Here is a 20,608-nt window from a genome sequence, read left to right on the forward strand (position 1 = left end):
CTAAATTTCATTTGAGCTCCTATAAAAATACTAACATTCTTTCTTTTTTTAAATACATTACACTTGTTACTAATGTTCAACACATAAAACATTTTTTTGGTGCCATTTAATTCAAGAAATGCTACATCTTGAGCTAAGCATAGTTCTGAGCTTATCTCTGATATGGTAGAGATCTCGAGAAGACATAAAAATGGACAATAAAAATGACCAGAAGTACCAAATTACTTCCATACAAGGAATGGCTAAATAGACTGGGGTGTCTCAGCCTAGAAAAGAATGAGGGGGTGGTAATTAAGAGTGGCATGGAAAGGGTGAATAGGGAATGACAGTTCACTTTGTACACTGTCTCTTCCAATCCACAAGTCAGGGTCACCAGGTGAAACTAGGACAGGGCAAGCAGAGAGAAGATGCTCCTTCATACTATACCTAATTAAACTACTAAAGACTTTTCTGAAAGATATTGTGAATGGTAAAAAACACACACAGACTCAAGAATAACTGCACAACTTCAAGGAAAGGAAAAACCCCAAACATCCATTTCAGTATTGTTGAATGCAGTAAGTTCACTTCCACTAAGGCCCCTGAACCTCAAGTTTCCAGCTGCAAATTGCAGAGGGTAAAGATAATACTTGGTCAGTTCTTACATTTTCTGTTGATGTTGTTACTGCCAATATCAGAGCCAGAACTGGGCTAGAAGGACCTCTGGTCTGCCCAGGTATGGTCATTTTTATGAACTGTTTGAAATCTATTTTAGAATTTAATACAAAAGAATACCTGAGTTCATTCTAAGTGAATCAAGCCCAATTGCAAGCTCCCATTGAAATTCATGGTCTCTTTATACCTTTTAGCTTCATTATTCATGATAATAATTCGATTTACCAGTATTATTTACTCTATCTTTCACTATCTCTGAATGTTTTATTGTTTTGCATTAAGCCAATCCACTCATACATTCATCTCCCTTGGAAATTCTTTTTCAATAATAGAATATTCTGTTAATGTGACAACCTTGCCTTCTTGGTCTACACTGATTAATATGGTTATACATTAGAGGGAGTTTTTGAATCTGCTTTCATAAGCAATCTAAAACACAATTATTTTGTGAGACACATTTGTTTAACATTTTACATTACCATAGCCTGTAGCTGTTTATCCTGCTTTAAACTAAAAAGAAGTACCATTTTATACTTCAATTTTCTACTTGCTTTCATATAATTCAGAGGGCACCTCTTTGTGCCCTGGTCACTTACACATCTCATTTTCCTTCTACTACTCAAAGCAAATTTCTGACCCCACCTCCACACCACGAGTCTGAAATTTCACCTACCATACAGCATTCCTTTATCCAATGACCCGGTATTAAAACTTGGCTTCTCATCAATACCTCTAGAGAGCACGGCTTTTAAAAGTGGAGCCTCAAATCAATATTTAAGAATCTGTTTTACCATCTGCACTGAGTTGCTGCAGCTTGTCACAAACCACAAGGGAGGGTGCATTAGTGCTGAAAGGCAAAGCCAGATCAATAGCTAAAGATCAGTGGGTGGGAGCTTCACTACAGAGTTGCTTAGATTAATATAACTTTGCCAGTGAGTTTGTTAATAAAGAGAAATGGTGCTAAAGAGCGAAAAGGAATTGAAAAACACAAAGCCAATCTAGAAGATCAAGCCTCTTTAAAGCTGGGTCTCACAAAGACTTATGTGCATGCTTAATGCCACGTGTTGTGAGCAATCCCAAGGAGTTAATGGGACATAAAACTACTGCTGCTCTACAGCCAAACTGATGTGTAAGTCTTTCAGATCTTGATATATAAGATTAGGGATAAGTGGGGCTTTTTTTCCCCCAGTGAAATAAGATCTTGAAAGCTGGTTTCATGAGACATTAAAAAGCAGTATTTGCTGCTATTAAAAAAATTAAGCAAACAAGACAGGAATTTTAATAGACTGAATAATTAAATCAGTCTTACAGCAATTATTTGCTTTATCTCTGTGTGGTTGGGGGAGATGGGGTTAATGAAACACCTCTTCAATCATAAATCATTTACCATTGCTTCAGGCTTTTCTCTTTCCTCCTAGTATTTGATAGTTAGAAGTATATAAATCAGGTTTTTTCTTCCTCAGATTTAATTTTAACATCTCTTGCACAACTGGAGGAAACAATATATAGACATAATTGCATTTCTGTAGAAACATTTTTGAATTTTCATTAGCCATGTTTTAAATGTCTTTATACATTCATCCAAATTGAGCAGAATGGAAGCTTTGGAGCTTTGGAGTCCATGCTAAAGGCAATCTGCTACCAAATTTCAGTGGGATTCCTGCACAAGAAAGGATCCATTCCAGAATCTAGTTTAGCATGCATGAATTTGTAGTAACAGACCTTTAGTGACAGTCATAATTACAATATTACCAGGATATAGGCACATTTTTTCATTGGGGATATAAAATCAGCAATACATATATGCCTTTGTAGTGCACGCTTAAAAATAAATCCAGAATTAGAATAAGAACAAGCCTTCATCAAGCACGGGGTCAAATCATTTCAGAAGCTCAGATAAGTTTCACTCCTGTCACATGAAAACTTGCAGATTTTGCCTGAAGTGGACATCATTTTGACAGGGGCCTCTCTATGCACAAAGGGAGAGTAATGACTGTCTCTCTCTCAGATGACATGAGACCTGACATGAGACCAGATGCAGAAATAAAACGCGTATTTTAGATATAAAGCTCACACAGAAGAAAAACAAGTTGTCTCTTTTTCAGCCAGACAATAAGCATCATTCATTTGGAAAGGTCAATATTAATTAGCAAATCCAGCAGGGATAGTCTGTCACAGGCTTTTTTGTGCATCTGGTTTTCTCTGTGGCAAATGAAAGATAATCCATATTCAGTCAGAGGTCTGAAAGGTGTCTTGTCTCTGGAATTCCAACCAGCTTTAAACAACTGGTAAATATAACTAACTTAATTTTAAAAATTCAACATTTTTTGGTAGATTATTGATCTGTTGTCTTGGCTGCTTCCATGATTCTGAATTCTTTAAAATCAAAGGTAATCTCAAAAAAGCCCAGCAGATATCCCAGCTGAGCTACATGCCTGACTGATGGGACAGTGGCATTTATCCTTGAGGAAAGACTGCCATTGACTTCAGGCCTGGATTTCACTTAAAAATGTGGAAAAGGACTCTCAATGGAAAAAACACCCCCTTCATCTTTGGCTGGCACCTCTGAGTCACAAGCCAAACCTGGAATTCACTCTGCACTGCTCTGGAAACCACTTCACACTTTTAAGATGCTGATTGTCCAGCCCAGGGAGTTGGGATGCACCAGCTGAGAAGTTTGCTCAGTTCAGGGAGAGGCCAGGGAAGATGGTGCTGGCATTGCCAACAAATCCTACAAAATCCTTCCGTAGCCAAAGGGAGGAGGGATCTAAATGGTTCCTGCTACAGACCCAGGGGACAACAGAATGAGAAATCTGTCTGGAGGACAGACAGCACCAACTCAGGGTGACAGAGGCTAATGCTATATAACCCCAAAATCTGTGGTTTTAGGATCACTGTAGCACACGGAGCAATAAACTTGAAACTGCAGCTCCTCTTTCCTGGAAGTATTTTGCTGTAAATTTTGCACAAGGGTAATGGATAATTAGAAACAGGGATTTAGTCTGCAAATACATATTAAGAAATGAATTGTAAAAAACCCTTAAAGCAACATACAGAATTTAAATAAATTAGTACAGCTTCTGAAGTATGCAATGACTTTAAGATGTAAAGGCTATTACATGAAATATCAATAGGAGTTATACTCTTGAGTGACTTAAATTTCCATATTGCATAACTATACAGTTTATATTTACCATTTAATAATAGCTTTAACAATTCTGATAAACTACTGAAAAAGCACTTTATTTTTTTCTGACTTCACATGCTTAGTTTTCTTTAGCTGACTGCTTTATTGCATGATTTGTTGAAACAGCCATATGTACCCATCTAGCCTACCAGCTGTTTGGAAGAATGATATTAACTTCATGCACATTTATGAGGATCTCTGAACATAATATTAGCAATAAAAAATTAAAAACCAAATTAGCAACTATTTGTTAATTGAACAAATGCTGCTGTAAGTATATTTTTAGTCAGGATGATCTTACTGCAACAGTATCCCTACACCTGTCTTCCTTGACACCTAAACCCCTTGCATAAAAATTTATGGAATTTGAGGTGGGGGTTAATTCTTTTATTTCTTCAATGTTCCCAGCTGACTGCTCTAACAACAATGCTGACACAGATTTCCATATACTGCCTTTTTTCTACACTGCACTGCCATGCATGTTGCCTGATGACATCTCAAAGGCAATCTTTGGGTGCTTTGGCAAGTACACTGTTTAGGTGAAAGGTTCCATATTATTTAAATTAATTCTCTATTTGTTGCTGCTTGAGTCTGACTTTCATAATTTTAATCTTTACCTATAACACCGTGGACTGCAAGAACACCTTCCTCAGTCCCACTCCTCTAATATTCTAAACAAGCAGGGACATTCATCTCTTTGGCACCTCCTCTCCAGAACATTTTTGATGGCATTCTCTCCCACTACTTGCAAAGTCTGACAACATCATGGAACAGCATTATGTATGTACCCGCTCTATGCTTACAGAGTGGTCTTTCCCTGATACACATTTGCAATAACTACATAAGATTTTCTTGTGATCCTCACTCAGCACTGCACAATCTGCTACAGAGCAGTTACAAGAAGCAGTTTCAGGTAGTCTATTAGAGACACGACACATTTTATCACACCTTACTAGAATCTCAATGACCATTCAAAATCCAGCTACTGACCTGATATTTTTTCACTGCCTTATAAATAGATTTGGTGGTCTGAGATAATTTTTCTAAGGGACAGATATCCCCAACTCATCACACAAATTGGCAGCTTGTTATTAAATCTCAGCATAGACAACAAGGATGAGTACATATGGAAGTAGTCTCATCTTGTCCATGTCAAAGTCACGAGGATTTATAAGGGAAAACTTGTAGTGCTGCTGTCACTAATGCCAAAAAGAGAGATTCTGCCACTAAGCTTAGAAAACCAGAAATCTTCAAGACATTATAATTTATTAACATCCTGCAATGGTTGACTTACACTACAGACATTAATATGTAATTTATTTTTACAGTATGGCACAGTAATTATTCATGGCACTCTCTAAACCTGTACAAATGGAAGAGCTCTCCCCCCAAGAGCTGCAATGGATTTGTGAGAGCTACAGAGATTTGAATAAATAAGGGGGAAAGGAGTAAATGAAAAAGTTCACAACATATGCTCATTATCCAGGTGTTTTTGTGAAGTGTTACATTGTATCTTGTATCCTTAAGAATAGGTACATCCATTACAGTCTTGGAACAGCATCTGAAATACAGCACACAGTGATACTAGACTGTGCTGAGAAAGCAGGGATGCATGGCACAGTGTGAGGGTTTACTGAGACTCCAGTTGTGGTGCTTTGCTTGAAAAGTGAAGTCAGTTATGGGGAAAGACTGAAAGACAAGGCAAGAGCAGGGAACTGATCATGCATTGCACCAGTTGTAAGTTTAGCAACTGCAAAGAGGAATCAGATGCACAGTCAAGGTACCAGTGAGACAATCATGCAAGTAACTTGATTTTGCAGACTTTTTTTATATATCCTTTTAGGCTGCTATGGGCTGTATTTAATTCACTTTGCTTGTCTCTGAGAGCTATAGTGAAACCACTTCAATCAGCAGTACATGGACCTACTCCTTTCAGCACTTTGGAAGTTCTACCACTGCTTTATCAATTTTGTACTGTACACACTCAGATTCTCAATGAGCTTGACTTGACTTCAGTGCAGCAATGCTACATTAAATGGCTATTTTCTAACTCATAGATCTGGAAAATGGGGTTTAATCAATGACCATTAGACCTTGCGCTCCCTTCTGGCATAAAATGCCTTCTTTCATCCAGTGTTGCTGTATTGTGGCTTTAATAAGTTCTGACTGGCATTTGGCATTGAGTTACAGGGGCATGGAGGCCTTATTAGCAGGAAGAAATGGAAGTATTACAGAACAAAACAATTAAGTGGGACAGGATAACTCACAGCATTGTGTCAGACTGTGTCATGCTTACATTTCACTTCATGGTATTGAATTCCCCCTACAAGTACAAGGAGATACAGCTAACAAAGATAAAGCACTTCTCTGCTTGGGAAATTGCCCTTGAAGGTTATTTTTTATAATTGGACACCACATCCTAAGAGGTTCTGAGCATGTGCATTTCTCCTTGCAGTCAAAAGGCCTAGTCATGGGCTTTAAATTCACTTCAGTTTTAAAAATAGCATATGTATGAAATCTGTGCACCACTTATGTCTCATTTAAATCTTTGCATACTTTTTCCTCCCCTCTTGCCCCTACTAATAAAATCTGCCTATCTCAAACAGGTTCAAATAGGCACCAAATGGCACAAAGCCTCTTATGTGCTCTGGTACTAAAATAATTTCTCTTGAATTTCCTTCCAATGTTCCAGCATGGAAAAAGACACTGATGGCCCAGTTCTGTGAGGTGGAGGTGCCCTCATCCTGAAGGTGACTAAAGCAGAGCCACCACAGTCCATTCATGAGGTTCCCAGCTTCTCAGCAGCCACCCACACAATGCCTTTGTCTGGGCATTGTCAGTCTCAGGAGATGAGGAACAAACAGGTTTCCACAAGGCAAAGTGCCCAGGCTTGCCAGGTTACTGGTGGAAAGAAACACAGTCTGTCTTCTCTAGACCACAAAGAGCTGACAGTGAGACAATATAAACATGCATTTTTTCTTCAAGTTTTACTTTGAGAACAAAGATAGTCACATATTTTAACATTTTACTTCCTTTTTCTTATGTACATTTCAGATATGAACTATCATGATTTGGTGATTCATCTAAAAATTTCACAGGCTACATAAAATCATGTAGCACAGATGACAACTTCTATACACATTTTTTTTTCTTCCCCTCCTTCCTCCCTCCCCCATCCTGTCCTGATTAATTATTGCATTTCTTCTGAGTTTTTTCAGACATAGTGTTGAAAAAATACATATAGGGATTGGGAGATTAGGAAGGATACTGAGATTTCTTAATTCAGAAAACAGATTCAAAATTTGAAGGCAGTCTCACAATCAAAATTTACTTGCTCTAGCATTGAGAACAGAACTTGTGTATTCAAACCAATATGCTCATCTGCTTAAATACTCTCTCATCCTCTTCGATTTGTTAGGAATCCTCTCTGTTTCACTAGAATTCTGGGTTCTTCACTGATCCCTGCAATAAGAACTGTAAGGGCAACCAGTCACAGACACGACTTTTACCAAGTTCATAACTAACACTTCCACAGGTGAAAAAAAATTATTTTTGCTGTTTTCTTTTCAAATGTGAGTGAGAACCTGATACACCAAGGTAGCCACCCATCTATGTGCTGTGTGGGAATACCAAGACTTTAGGGACATCTCAGTGGAGCAAGGACTTACGCTTGGAATGTTTGTCACAGAGGGCCGATGCCCTCATGTCGCAGAGTCTCAGGGATCCTTTGCTGCTGCTGTAGACAAAGAGATTGCAGTGGTGGGGATGGAACTCGGAGGCTGTAATCACTTCTGTCAGGTCCTCCATATTGGCTGGCTTTATATCCACAATGTCTGAATGGAAGTTTCATCAAGAAAAACGCAGGTAAACTATGACTCTTACTTGAAGGAAGCATGCAAATTATCAATTTCTCTGGGTCTGGATTGAAGGTCCTTGAGACAGTAGTTCATGTTCAGACTCAAGTGTTTATTATTTCTTATCAGTAAAACAGTCTCACTACTGTGAGTTCGGCAACTTTTCATTAGCAAAGCACAAAATGGCTATCTCTTGTTACAAGGCCTTTTAAGACTAAACTTTCCAATTAAGAATTGACACCTGGATTATCTTCCCTTTAAACCCAATAACTGATCCCAAAGAACCCGCCATGAGGACTTTTCTGCCCAATTACAGAGTGCCACCCAAACCCCAGAATAAGAAGGAAGAAGCATCAAGAAGGAACCCAGGATGACACCCTGTGCCCTCCATCTTGCTTCCATCCACAGCATACTAAAAATCCCAAAACCTAAATTTCTCACCAAGTGATACACCTACACTACTCTCTATAATCTATTTCACACTTTTGTGGATTCTAGTCTATCTTGAAGTCTAGGAAACTTTCTCCATGAATGAGGGTCAAAGTCAGTGCCCCCCTGGGTGTCAAGACAGAGAGCAGACACAGAAATATTCCCAGTGCCCTGGGTTTCCACAGCAAATGTACATACATGTAATGATTTTAAAGACATACCCAATTTTTTGGTAGTAGTACAGTTTTCACTTTCCATACCTGGCCCACTTAATACCAAAGAGCAATGTAAAACTCAAAGTCTGCATGGTTTTACTGCAGATGCCATTAGCAGATCACTATTTATCCACGCTGGGCAAAGACATCAAAGAAACAGTGTTGCAGGGACACAGGATTCTCACTTCAATTCTTTATTGAAGCTGATAGAGAACAGGTGGCTCTATCTTCTGCACTTGCTATTGAAACTACTGCTCTATCCCAGATAATGCTGACTGAGAGGGAACAATGCACAGCTCAGATCTGCTCACTCCAGTAAGGCTCACTGGCTTTTGTGATTATGCAACTTAAGCTAAAAAATACATATAGATTAAGGTAAAAGACTAAAAAAAACAAAAAAAACCCCACCAAGACAAACAAACAAACAAAAAACCCCTGTTCTTTATGCAAATAATTTTGGGTGAATATATAATAATATAATTTTCTTTAAAAAAATTATGCACAGTATTAGGTTTTCTATTTGAATATTTACAAAGTAGTATCTGAAATGGCATTCTTGTGTTTTTATGTAAATGACATCCTCTACCAAAATCACTATCAATTTCTCTGACTGAGAATTGCACACCTTAATAATTTAAGTGATTTTGTTCCACCATCTGGAACAAAAATACATTAAATATCTAGTTTCACAAGCACAAACTTGTTAGTTAGATCACCAAAGTTTACCCTCATGAGGGGTAACTCACATGGTGCCTCTCCAACACCTGTATCTCCACTCCCACACACTACCTGCCTTAAAGCCCAGGACCCACACTGAACCTGTGTTTGGAGGAGAAGGCCAGTCTGTGAAAGATTGCTTACAGAGAAAAGAATGAAAGTAACAGTCTCATGAGGGGGCTGGAAGAAAGCAATAGATACACAAGCATAAAATGAAATATGGATATATATATATGTAAAGCAGTACATTTAAATAAGATTGTGCATTTTCACATGGCCCTCAGCAATCTGCTGCAGATAAGCCATCCAAATGTTAACAAATCCTTCGAACAAGAAGAGTAACATTACCCTATTTTACTGATGAGTTTGTGCGAGAAGCAATAAAGGATTTGCATAAGATCACTTGGGAAATGCATGACAGAACAAACCCAGACCTACTGAGTCCCAGTGCAGGGCCCTAAACACAAATCATCTCAGTGCCTGGATTCCCTGAACATAAAATTTGAATCAGCTGACGTTCAAAATTTAAACATCTCAGAGGATAAGATAAATGAGAAAATCTGTTTTATTGATGGTGAGAGACATCATATATCATGGTACTAAGCCTCTTTCTGTTTCCACTGTGACCACTTCCCAAATGGAAGACCAATCAAAGACCTTTGATTGATTTCTGTGGGAATGGGATATAGTCTATCACCACCTTAACACCTTTGATCTTTCCCAAAAATATAGGTCTGGAACACTACAGTGAAATAGTACAAAAGATTCAAAGATAATTATCTTGATGACTGTGCATATATCACACTGTTGTGGTTTTGGGTTTTTTTTCTTTTTTTCCCCATGTGGTTTAGAAAGGAAAATATCAGCAAAACTATTAATATCTTGTGACATTTAATAACAACTGGGAATGGATTAATGTTGCATTTTAACTGCATTCCTACTTACTTGTACTATCACATTTGCATCCATCTCCAAGAATCTATCATGATTAATAAAAGTGTAACGAGGTGTAGAAACATTGATTTACCTCTTTTATAGAGCATCACAAAATCATCCTGAAAATCAACCAAAAAAAATAACCTTTATTCAGTTATGTGTATTTGGTGAATTTGTCTCAAGAAACACCTTTAAGTAAACGCAGCTGCTTTCAGGGATTGAATTGCTTTGTGGATTCAGAGAAATTATGGTTACTCAATAGAAGAATTTTACCTCTCAACAGAGAGATGAAGAATTGCTGAGTGATGAGAAAGATATAAAATATAAATGGAGTATATGAAACAGTCATGGCAAGTATCATTTTTCTGGATGCTGAAGACACTATTGATGAATTTCCTTTCATTGTATAAAATGAATAAACCTATGCCGAATAATGAAATTAAATATTCCATCCTCCTTCCAGAAAAGCAGAAAATACTTGAAACATACTGCATTTCCAGACGTGATCTAAATCTCCACTGAGAAATAACCTCATTTGCCTACTGAGGATCATAGCAAAAATGAAAATTCATCATTTCACTAGATTTAGAAAAATTAAAACAGTAACAATGTATTGAAGTAAACAACCAAGGGACGAGAGAGTTGCAGATGAGATTTACCCCAAATGCATTTGTAATAATAGATGGAAAAACAGCCTTTGTTTTGACAGCTACAGAACCCAATATATCAAAAGAAGAATATGTTACACAAAAGAACATTTTCCTCCTCTCATGATTTTTGCCATCTATTTGAAAACAATCAAGTACAGCTTGACATGTGATGTGTGGGAACTGTATTTAAACTAGCGTGAAATGGTAAGGGCAAGCATCTCCCATGAGACATTTCTCATTTCTATTTTCTATCTTCCCTTTGTGTCTTGTCTTCCTTTTAAGCACAGCACTGCTTGGCAGGAAAAAATAATAAAATTTAAAAAAAAACTGGACCAGACAATGTGCTTCAGAAACAGGGCCTTTGGTGAACTTGAAAAGCATGAAACAGAGGGAATCTGGCAGAAACTGATTAAATGAAAATACCACTGCTAAAGAGAAAACTATGGTAAGAGCAGGAATCTGTAAATCTGTAGTTGTCTCCCACACTACTGCCTTCCCCTGCAACCAGATCTTGTGGAGGGCTCTGGAGTGAGGCACTGTCCTTCTCCCCACTGCACTCACCTCTGAACTCCCAGTCACATCTGACTCTTGTTGTACCACATGTGATCTGCTTCATTTTCAGAGTATGCAAAAAACACCTAGGACCAAAGACATCTAAGACAGAAGGAACAGAGAGTTCAGTTCACCACTGGCAGTGTGCTTAAGATATAATTCTGTTGTCTTAAAAAAGTCAGTGTTTCTGTGCCTTAACAGGGTAGAAATTTCCCCTAAGAAAATGAAAAAGATGTTCATGTTGCTCTGACTCCCACACACGGTTGACAAGAACAAGGCATTTTGATCCCTGGTAGATACTTGCACTAAGGGAAGGTTGAACTTGCACCTTGCCACTGATGGGCTAGAACACATTGGCAGTCTTTAATTCATTAACTTTCAAAGAAGAAATGTAAAATATCTTCTTGCTTGCAAAAAAGAGAACAGATTCTTCCCCCTTAACTATTTGCTATCTTACACATCAGACCTGTCCTCCACTGCTTAGCTCAATGGAACACAATAAAGTTAGGAAGAGGCCAGCAGACTTTACAGATGCTCTCCACAGCAAAATGGAAATAAAAGGTTGTATAAATGGAAATAAAATAAACAAATGGAAACAAAAGGCTGAATACACTCAGCAACTACAATGGTGAGAGATGATGTTCCCACAGTTGGGCTAGTAGAGCTACAAGACCAGGAAAGGCAATATTGAGAAAGGCAACAAAGCTACTCTAAGGCAATGTAGCCTTAACTTTGGCTGAGTTGCCTTCCCCAAGTATTCAAGAAGAGAAGTATAACAAAGGAGAGTGAGCAGGGCAGGGCCTGGCTGCAAGGAGGCTTCAGGGAAAGATCTGAGGGAGGGGGAGGGGGAGAGAAGAAAAACTCCGAGAGGAAAAAGGAAAGAGCATAAGGAAAGGCATGATTAACAACCTGCAATGATATGCAGTGTGAGGAATGTGATCTGCGTACACAATTCAGTTGTATGGTATGTTTAGTTCTAATCCAGTATTGTGTGCTGCTGCTGTGCAGCTGATAGCAAAATGAGGATAACAGGAGGAAGGAAATTTGTTCCATTGCCTCTGGGCCACTGATCTAACAGAAATATTCCCCTCTGGGAGAAGTCCCTCCAGAAAGTTTCTTTTATTGTAGGTTACAAAGATGACCCTCACCTTGATCCAAAATTCATATTAATCAGACTTCTCCTCTTGATCAGCCAGAATATAAATGAGCATGCCTGCTTTATGCTCATGCCAAAACATGTATAATGAGAATGTGGAAAATACACAGAGTTCCCACTGAGCAAAAAAGGTCCCAGAATAAGTTTCCTTGTAAGATAATGGAAACATAGCAGCCTCCTCAAAACAGATTAAATTCCCTTTGAAGTGAACAGTATGCATAAAGAAATAGCTGCTTCGTCTTCTTGAAACCATCAAGGAATTCTACAAGAAACTGAATTTTGTAGAGAACAAATTTGTAGCTCACAACCTATGGCATATAAAGGATTGAATCTTCTATCACTATTTTGGAATAATTTTTAAATGACTTTTGGGTTAACTGCAAGAAAGAAATAGTTTCTTTGGTCAGAAGAAGACTTGAGAAAAAAAAATTACGTGCTCCCCTCCTCCCCTTTATTCAACTGCAATGAAGGAGGAGAGGCTTTCTTTAGAAAGCCAGACAAAATTTTCCAGAATAACTTCACAAGAAAAACAAAACTCTCATCTTTCTTATTTCAATATATGCTGATATGACACTTCATTTTTATCCCTGCGTGGGACTTGGGTTTTTTGCAAATTTAAGCACTTTCAAAAAATAACCTTCAGCATAACATATCTTACCAAACCTGGCAGTTCCCTGTGTTTTCCACTGAGGTTTGTTCAGGTTACTAATTTTGTCTGCATCTCACACCTACATTTCAGCCTAGCCCAAGAAAGATTCACTGACTAGCAGCTGAAATCAATAGCAATTCATGGTAGCTGCCAGGGCTTGAGTTTAGAGTAATTGATTACTGTGGTCCTGCTGAGGCTCTACACTTTTAATATACGCATTTCTCGGAGTGGTTTCCCCTGCTAGTCATTTAGAGCATGCTATTTTCATTACAAGGAGGGAACTGTGATGCCTACAAATCAAGCTCTACCAGTTTTACACTTCCTACATGACAATTATAGCATTCCTACACCATGTGCCAGTTGAGAAAACAAATTCCAAATGGCTCCAGTTTTCTTCCAGGCTGGGTACATTAGGCCTCAGTGTGCTTGACAACATCATGATATGACTACATCAATCTTATTATCAACGAAAGAAGCAAGCCCTAACTTTGAAAATAACCACCAACTCACTCCTTTCTTCCCATTTCTTATAGATACACTGTATGGTTTCACTGTTGAATGACAATTCTACAATAGGCATCACCTGGCAGTATGGACAGCATTGGATAGGGTCCAGCTTCTCAAGCTCTGTATTTCAGGCCTGTTGTCCAAGAGTCAAGGGGTCCTGAAATGAACTGTCAATAGGTTAATAGATGTGACCTTTTCTTCAAATTCTGTGTTTTACCTTAGGCAAAGAGAGCATTTATATTCCAAGTACTCCTAATAGCCACAGTGTCAATGTTTTCCATCGCATGGCATTTGCCCAGTGCTTCACTAAAAGCATGTACTATATGGGTTTTATTAGAAGCCCAGAGAGTTGCAATTACTTTTTCTGTATCATTTGATTGTTCTGGACCACAAAAGCATGAACTGCAGAAGTGTGTGCTCCTCCCAGATGCCTTGAACTTAATACCTGTTAATGCAAGATATTGATCCATACTAAGTTGTACAATGTCTGCCCAATTCTATTTTTAACTCCATGGTATTTATAACAGTGATTCTTCAGACATCATACTGGAGTTGGGAACTTTGGCAACAGTCTAACATGGGCAGTGATTTGCTGAAACTGCCAATTTAAATTACTTGGTTTTGATTGGAAAGAAATGTCTTTATCAAAGGCTTTCTGCCAGTGCCATTACAAAAGTACAAAGGCTTTTGTAGTTTTCCTCATATCAGGATTATGAGATACAGAAAGAGTAAAAACCACTTTGGGGCTTGTTAGCTCTATGTGGAAGGCCAAACCACAGCCAATTATGTCAGGTGCTGTGCAAACACAAAGTAAAGGGACTGCTCACAATACAAAGAACACGTACAAAGAGCATACAAAGAAGAGATTAAGTAATGTTAACACAGTTCTGTGGACTTCTGAGGTTTCTTAAGTCAAGGATTATAGGCAAAGCTAGATGAGAAAGAGCTGTTAGTAGAAGAAGGAAAGTCATGGTCACAGCTAAAAGACTGCAGTAGCAATAAACTTTCCATCTATTCAGCTAGAACTAGTCACAATACAGAATCTGGCTGTGTTAGATGTCAACAAGAGGTTGAGATCTAGCTCACGCAGAGACAGGATGATATATTCAGCACATCCTCCTGTATTATTGGCAGTGTACTTTTATACAGTGTGGGTAATAAGAGGTCTGCATGCTGGAATGATGCTTCTTGGGCAATGGCCTCACATTTATTCTCAGCATACCACTGTCAGTACAGGATGGCCCCTGTCTCCTCACAGTCTAGTATGCAACTCTCCAGCCAGAGTCATGCCTAGTTTTTCTCTCTATTTCTGCCTTCTAACACCATAACATTTACAACACATGAAGATCACAAAGGCGAATGCTCAGATGCTTTCTATGTGTTTGGGAACCAAGATGTTACTGATTTATCTGGCAGCTGATAGAAACCAGAGAGCCTCAGGATGATGGGACAAGACTTGTTCAAGAACGTTACCTAAATATCTAACTTCTGAGCCAAAGCTGAAACTTGTGGAATTTCTGTCTCAAGTTTCATTTGGAACTGGAGATATATAGCAAGAAATTCAAAGCAGTATTAGAAACATTTTCCATTCATTAGGTTTAAAGCAAATTAGAGTCAGTATTAGTGCTAATGTATTACAGAAAATGAAACTGAGGCAGGAAGTGGCAAAGGCTTGGCAAAGCTTAAGAGCCAGCAAGACTGGATTCTGATCTAGTGGCCTCTCTCCTCCGTACCTGCAGCTGTCCAGTCATGGCAGTATTCACTCAGTTCTCTTCTTGATGAATTGGTTTTGAGACGTTATTATTATTCTCATTATTACATATGTCTTTTGTAACTTTCTCCCAAGACTCATTCTGAATTTGAGAGATCTCATTCTGATTTTTGCAACACCAGAATTACTTTACATTGCTATTATCTTGGTAGGACAAAAAGAGACAGCAGCAAGAAAGCCCATAATCTCCATTATACAAATATTACTTGAAAAAGAATCAACATCTTTTATATATACTTAGTAAAATTTTAGGGAATTGCTTTTATTGCCATAAATTCAATAAACATCAGACTTTGCAGTATGCAAGTTGCAGAAAAATTACTCTAGTATGTAAGAGAAACTGCCTATGGAGTAGCTGCAGCATTTGACCAGGTGTTGAAAGCAGAGGATTGTAGAGTAGCACTGCTAGGAAAGAGACCATTTTAAATGGTGCAGGTCACATCCAAACTTTATCACAGATAGGCCTGTTCATACACACTGCAACCAGTGATGTACTTAGAGAATAATGAATTTAGAAGTAGACACTGGAAAACCTTAATTTATTTAGGAATGGAATTTTGGCCTGTTTTTTTGAACAGAACACCTGCATTTTCAACTGTAAGCACAGTCACATGGCTGCTTTAGCAACAACCATATGCAGATTGAAATTTTCAAGAGCAAAGGCATCATTATTTGCGTATACACAGCTCAAATAAAAGTTAAGTGGATGAATCAACAGAGGAAGACCTGCTTTCATAAATACTCACCTGCAGTCAGTCACTGACAGATTACTAAGTCATATTTAGTTCATATATTTGCATATTAATTGATTATGATTTGTCTGAAACTACTGTGGCACGCTTAATGTTACACTTGGAGCACAAATACCAGAAGAGCCTCAGGTACCAATAAATTATTAATGGAAGAGCACTATTAAGTCCCCAAGCTGAGCTTCTCTTAGGCAGTGCTGTTCTACGTGGTACAGTTAAGTGGCATCGTGTACTACACACTAGCAAAGGCTCCAAGAAAAGAGTGATTCAACATTAATAAGGCAAGGATAATTTATAAACAAATGCAATATAATGTCATCGTTCACAAACCTTTCCTGAAATACATTAGATGCTTAACAGAAAACTGAGAGGGATCTACTGAGTTTACTGAATAGAGTCCCTGGTAGTACAAAGAAATATGACATATAAAATTCCCCAAATTCCATCTTAAAAATAGCCAAGGATTTTTTCTCACGTAACTTGGAAATAAGAGACGAAATGCCTTTTTTTTTTTTTTTTTTTTTTTAAGTGAATAACCTATATGCTTACACAGAATTCCTATCAAGAAATTTCTTCTTGGTAATTACTAAAATCCCATGCAGCTGGGGAAGATCTGTCTCTTAAATAAATGCAGACACAGAAATTTCAGCTGGAGGGTACAGGCTCTTTAGAGCATTTGGGTGGTGACTTTTCTTTCCCAATATGCAACTTCTTCTTTCATACACACTTCAGAAAAACCCTAATACAGTAGTATTTGGACGACACTAGGCTGGAGAAATTCCATATTTTTACTGATTTTTCAATTTGAGTCACAAATGAAACATTTTTGCAAACTTTAGCTAGCTAGAAGTGTCTTTCAGAGCATAAATCTCTCCCCATCCCTGCATGCTTGCTATGAAAGTAGTGAAATAAAACTATCTTCAAAAATAGCCAAATAATTCTGAAAAATAGTTACTTTAAAAACATTAATAAAATTTATATTTAAATTGGCTATACTGTGTTACATAAGATACCTGAATAAAATCTTGCAGCAGGACCTATTATCTGGTTGCTTAATTCACTTGAAAGGATTTTCAAAAATGCTCATCAGCATTCAGCATAACAACAGTCAGAACCAACTTACTCTTAAGACTTTGTGAAAGTTAATATGGCCTTTATTTACAGAGCATTTCTATTCCAAAGGTGCAAACTATTGCAATTTCACGTGCAGTCCTTACCCATGTGTATTATTACAACAAAAAATAAAGTAATGTCTGCATTAATGAGAGTGTCCCAGCACTTTTAATAGTGAGAAAAGCTTCCAGGGTCTCAGGTTCTGACAGCTCACATAGAACACACAGACTTCAAGCTTGACACAATACTTGAGATAACCCCGTGAGCATTTTTGTGACATCTGTCTTTGTATGAGTACACTTCAAGCTAAAGATTTTTCTAGCTAATGAGCAAAACAAGTTATATTTTCTTCTTTTTTTATGTGAATACTCTGAGAAAGACTGTGCTTTGCAAGGTTAATTTCAAGTCCAAACTCGCATGGGAATTAGAATAATTAGACTCATTTAAGAGAATTCTCCCCTCTGGCAGAGCTGATTAAATTATTTATACGTTATCTTTTCATATAATTGTACCTAGAAGTGTGTAAATGGGGTTTTTTGTCTAACTTTCAATAAATTCATAATACACATTTTTCAAGTTGGATACACTGACTGCACCTGTGACAACAGAGAATGGCTCATTTTCAAAAAGCTTCAATGAGAAATTAATCCAGAGGGAAACAGAAGCATGCAATTTAAAAGCTTCTACAATGACAACACACTGATTAAAACTCATCAGCTGAAGAAATAAAATTCAGTTAAGTTAAGACAATAAATCTTGGACTGAATCCTGTTACCCACTTCCACAAGAATAACTTCATTGACTGCAGCCACATTACACTAAAATACAAGTGCTACTTAGATGAGGATCAGTTCCATGACATGACCCTTTATCTGTAATTTAATAATCTTTTACATAGTTCCCAAGTCCCCCTCTGCCAAGGATCTCAGATTCTGGATAACACCTGAAACTACTTTGGTTGAAAAGGAAATCTGGTGGTTGATGTTAACATTAATTTCAGCTCTATTATATGCCTTCCTCTCTTCCATACCAATAAACTTGAGAAAGGTTGAGATAATGATATTTTAAAGAGCATTCCTGATACAAAACAGTAACTTTTTGCTACCGTCCCTATTACATTGGAAAGCAGTTGGCTCTATGGAGATCTGTGAAAGGACATCTTTGCACCTATTGTAAAATTTTAAGTATCTCCTAGAGTCACATTGCCTAGACTGCTCTACAAACACATGAATTCAGTAAAATCTCAGTTGTGTTATTTAATGCACTATTAAGGGATCCTGAAATGGTTTCTATGGGCTCAGAATTTCACACTATTCTCTATCACTTGCTACAACTCTAGTCAATTATATTTTTCCTTTTTAGAATTCACTATACATTTTGAAAAAGCAAGATTATTCTAATGCCTCAGGCCATGTTTTTCCTTACCTGTGCAGAAATGAAATCACAGGTATGGGTGTCTACTTGGGGACAAGTGCATTAGAGAAGACAGAGGGCTAGATAAAGAGATCCATTAAAAGAATAACATAATCACATACCTCAAGTAGTGTATGGACAGGAGTGATAAGAGAGAAAATTATGTATTCTGATTAACAAATTAATATTTCTATTAAACAATAAATCTACAGTGCAGTCATTATCCAAGGCTATAACTATGCTCAAATCACCTTAAATTAACTTTCTTAAAAGCAACTGTGGAAAAAGGAAGAGACTGCTCATTGCCAAGAATGCAAAGGCCTCAGCTGTAATTAGTTTTTCACAGCCAGATTCAACTCTTTCAATTTATTTATTTTGGAGGATGGCTAGATAGGGAATATTTCCATGATGCCATCCCATGCCCTGATGACACTGGTATCATACACTCCAGCCATGCACTGTTTGCTTTCACTGCAATACACATTTCAGCTGTGTGGCCAGCAGGATCTGACTCAGGGATTCAATGCTAAGATACTGCTTAACTAGCTCTGATATTGCTCCTTTGGCTATCAGTCATGCTCTGTCATCCAATTCTCTCTGACTGCCTGACAGTCAAATTCCTAAGATAGGAGTCAATTAAAGGTAATCAGAATAGTTAAAAGCAATTGTTTCTGACAGGGATCACTAAGTGTCCTCTGGCAAGAAGCAAAACCAAACTGAGTATTGAAAGACCACTTCTGCAGATTCAGTCATGGTTTTCAGAGCTCCCTAAATCTGAACTTACAGATCCTTCAGAGATCTACTAAAAGATGATGAGACTTCTCTGGACTTCTTGAAAACTAATAATTCGCAAGGAGCAGATAATAGTGCCCATTCACACAGTCTTACTGCTGTAATTATTATCTAGTATTTGAATTACACAGCTAGTTATAAAGACTGCAATTTGCACAAGCTCACATATAAAAACACAACTCTTCATACGCTGAAAAGCTTAAAAGCTGTGCTCAATTAAGATATTCTAAATAATGATGACGACATCAGAAATAATACTGTATCTGAACTGGATGTAGTTTTACTTCAACAGAAGCAGAAGACAATTCAGTGCCTTTTTTGGAAGCTGTATCTACATTAGTGCCTACTAGGCAAAGTCATTTAAGTGATCCTAGAAATGCAGATCTCTCTTGGTACTTTGCACTGGGGACACAGAATTTTTCTTACAAATTAGTCTATTGAGAGTTCATGAAACGCTCCATTTACTATGGGGATTCTATGCAGTTCAGAGAAGATGACAACTTACAACTACACATACTATTTACCTATTACCATTACCTATTTACCAATTTCACCCCTAGACTGACACAAAAAAAAATTTCCTGTGTGATTTTAATAAAAGAATCCCTGCTGCATTTTTCCTAACACGCAGCCAAAAACACACACCAAGGACTTACCCAGAGGGACCTGGACAAGCTCAAGAAGTGGGCCCAAGAGAATCTCATGAGGTTTGACAGTACCAAGTACAAGGTGCTGCACCTGGGTCAGGGCAAGCCCTGCTATCAACTCAGGCTGGGGGATGAAGGGATTGATAGCAGGCCTGTGAGAAGGACTTGGGGATGCTGCTGGATGAGAGGCTGGATGCACTCACAGCCCAGAAACCAACTGTGTTCTGCACTGCACCCAAAGCAGTGAGGGCAGCACGTCACAGGAGGGAATTCTGCCCTCTACTCCACTCTGGTGAGACTCCACCTGGAGTGCAGTGTCCGGTTCTGGAGATGATCTGAATTGCTTACACTTTCTGCTTACTTAATTAAAAGAATCTTTCAAAAAATAAGGGCCTATTTGTCACTATTTCAAGAATTCCTTTAAGTACCCTTAACACCATCATATCTATACCACACCACTTTGCTGTGGTCCCATCAGCAGCACTTTATTGAGCTTTTTGTTGGAGTTTGCTCCTATCCTAAGCTTCAGTATATGACCTATTACCTGCTGTCCCTCATGCATACCTTTGCTGACACAGAAATAACAAACATTAGGAATAAAACCTATATAAGATATA

At 37.9% G+C, this 20,608-nt stretch overlaps 1 protein-coding gene across 10 annotated transcripts in view; it reads right to left on the reverse strand.

Annotated features, from left to right (window-relative positions):
* PPP2R2C (protein phosphatase 2 regulatory subunit Bgamma) overlaps window positions 1-20,608 on the reverse strand; it is a 193,357-nt gene that overhangs the window by 22,176 nt on the left and 150,573 nt on the right. For all 10 annotated transcript variants that reach the window (XM_064418721.1, XM_064418726.1, XM_064418720.1 and 7 more), the window contains one exon: window positions 7,510-7,674. In XM_064418721.1, the coding sequence (XP_064274791.1) occupies window positions 7,510-7,674 (165 nt within the window). The remainder of the gene's footprint in view (window positions 1-7,509; window positions 7,675-20,608) is intronic.

This window comes from Passer domesticus, chromosome 4 (genome assembly GCF_036417665.1).
Source record: "Passer domesticus isolate bPasDom1 chromosome 4, bPasDom1.hap1, whole genome shotgun sequence".
NCBI classification, from domain to species: Eukaryota; Metazoa; Chordata; class Aves; order Passeriformes; family Passeridae; genus Passer; species Passer domesticus.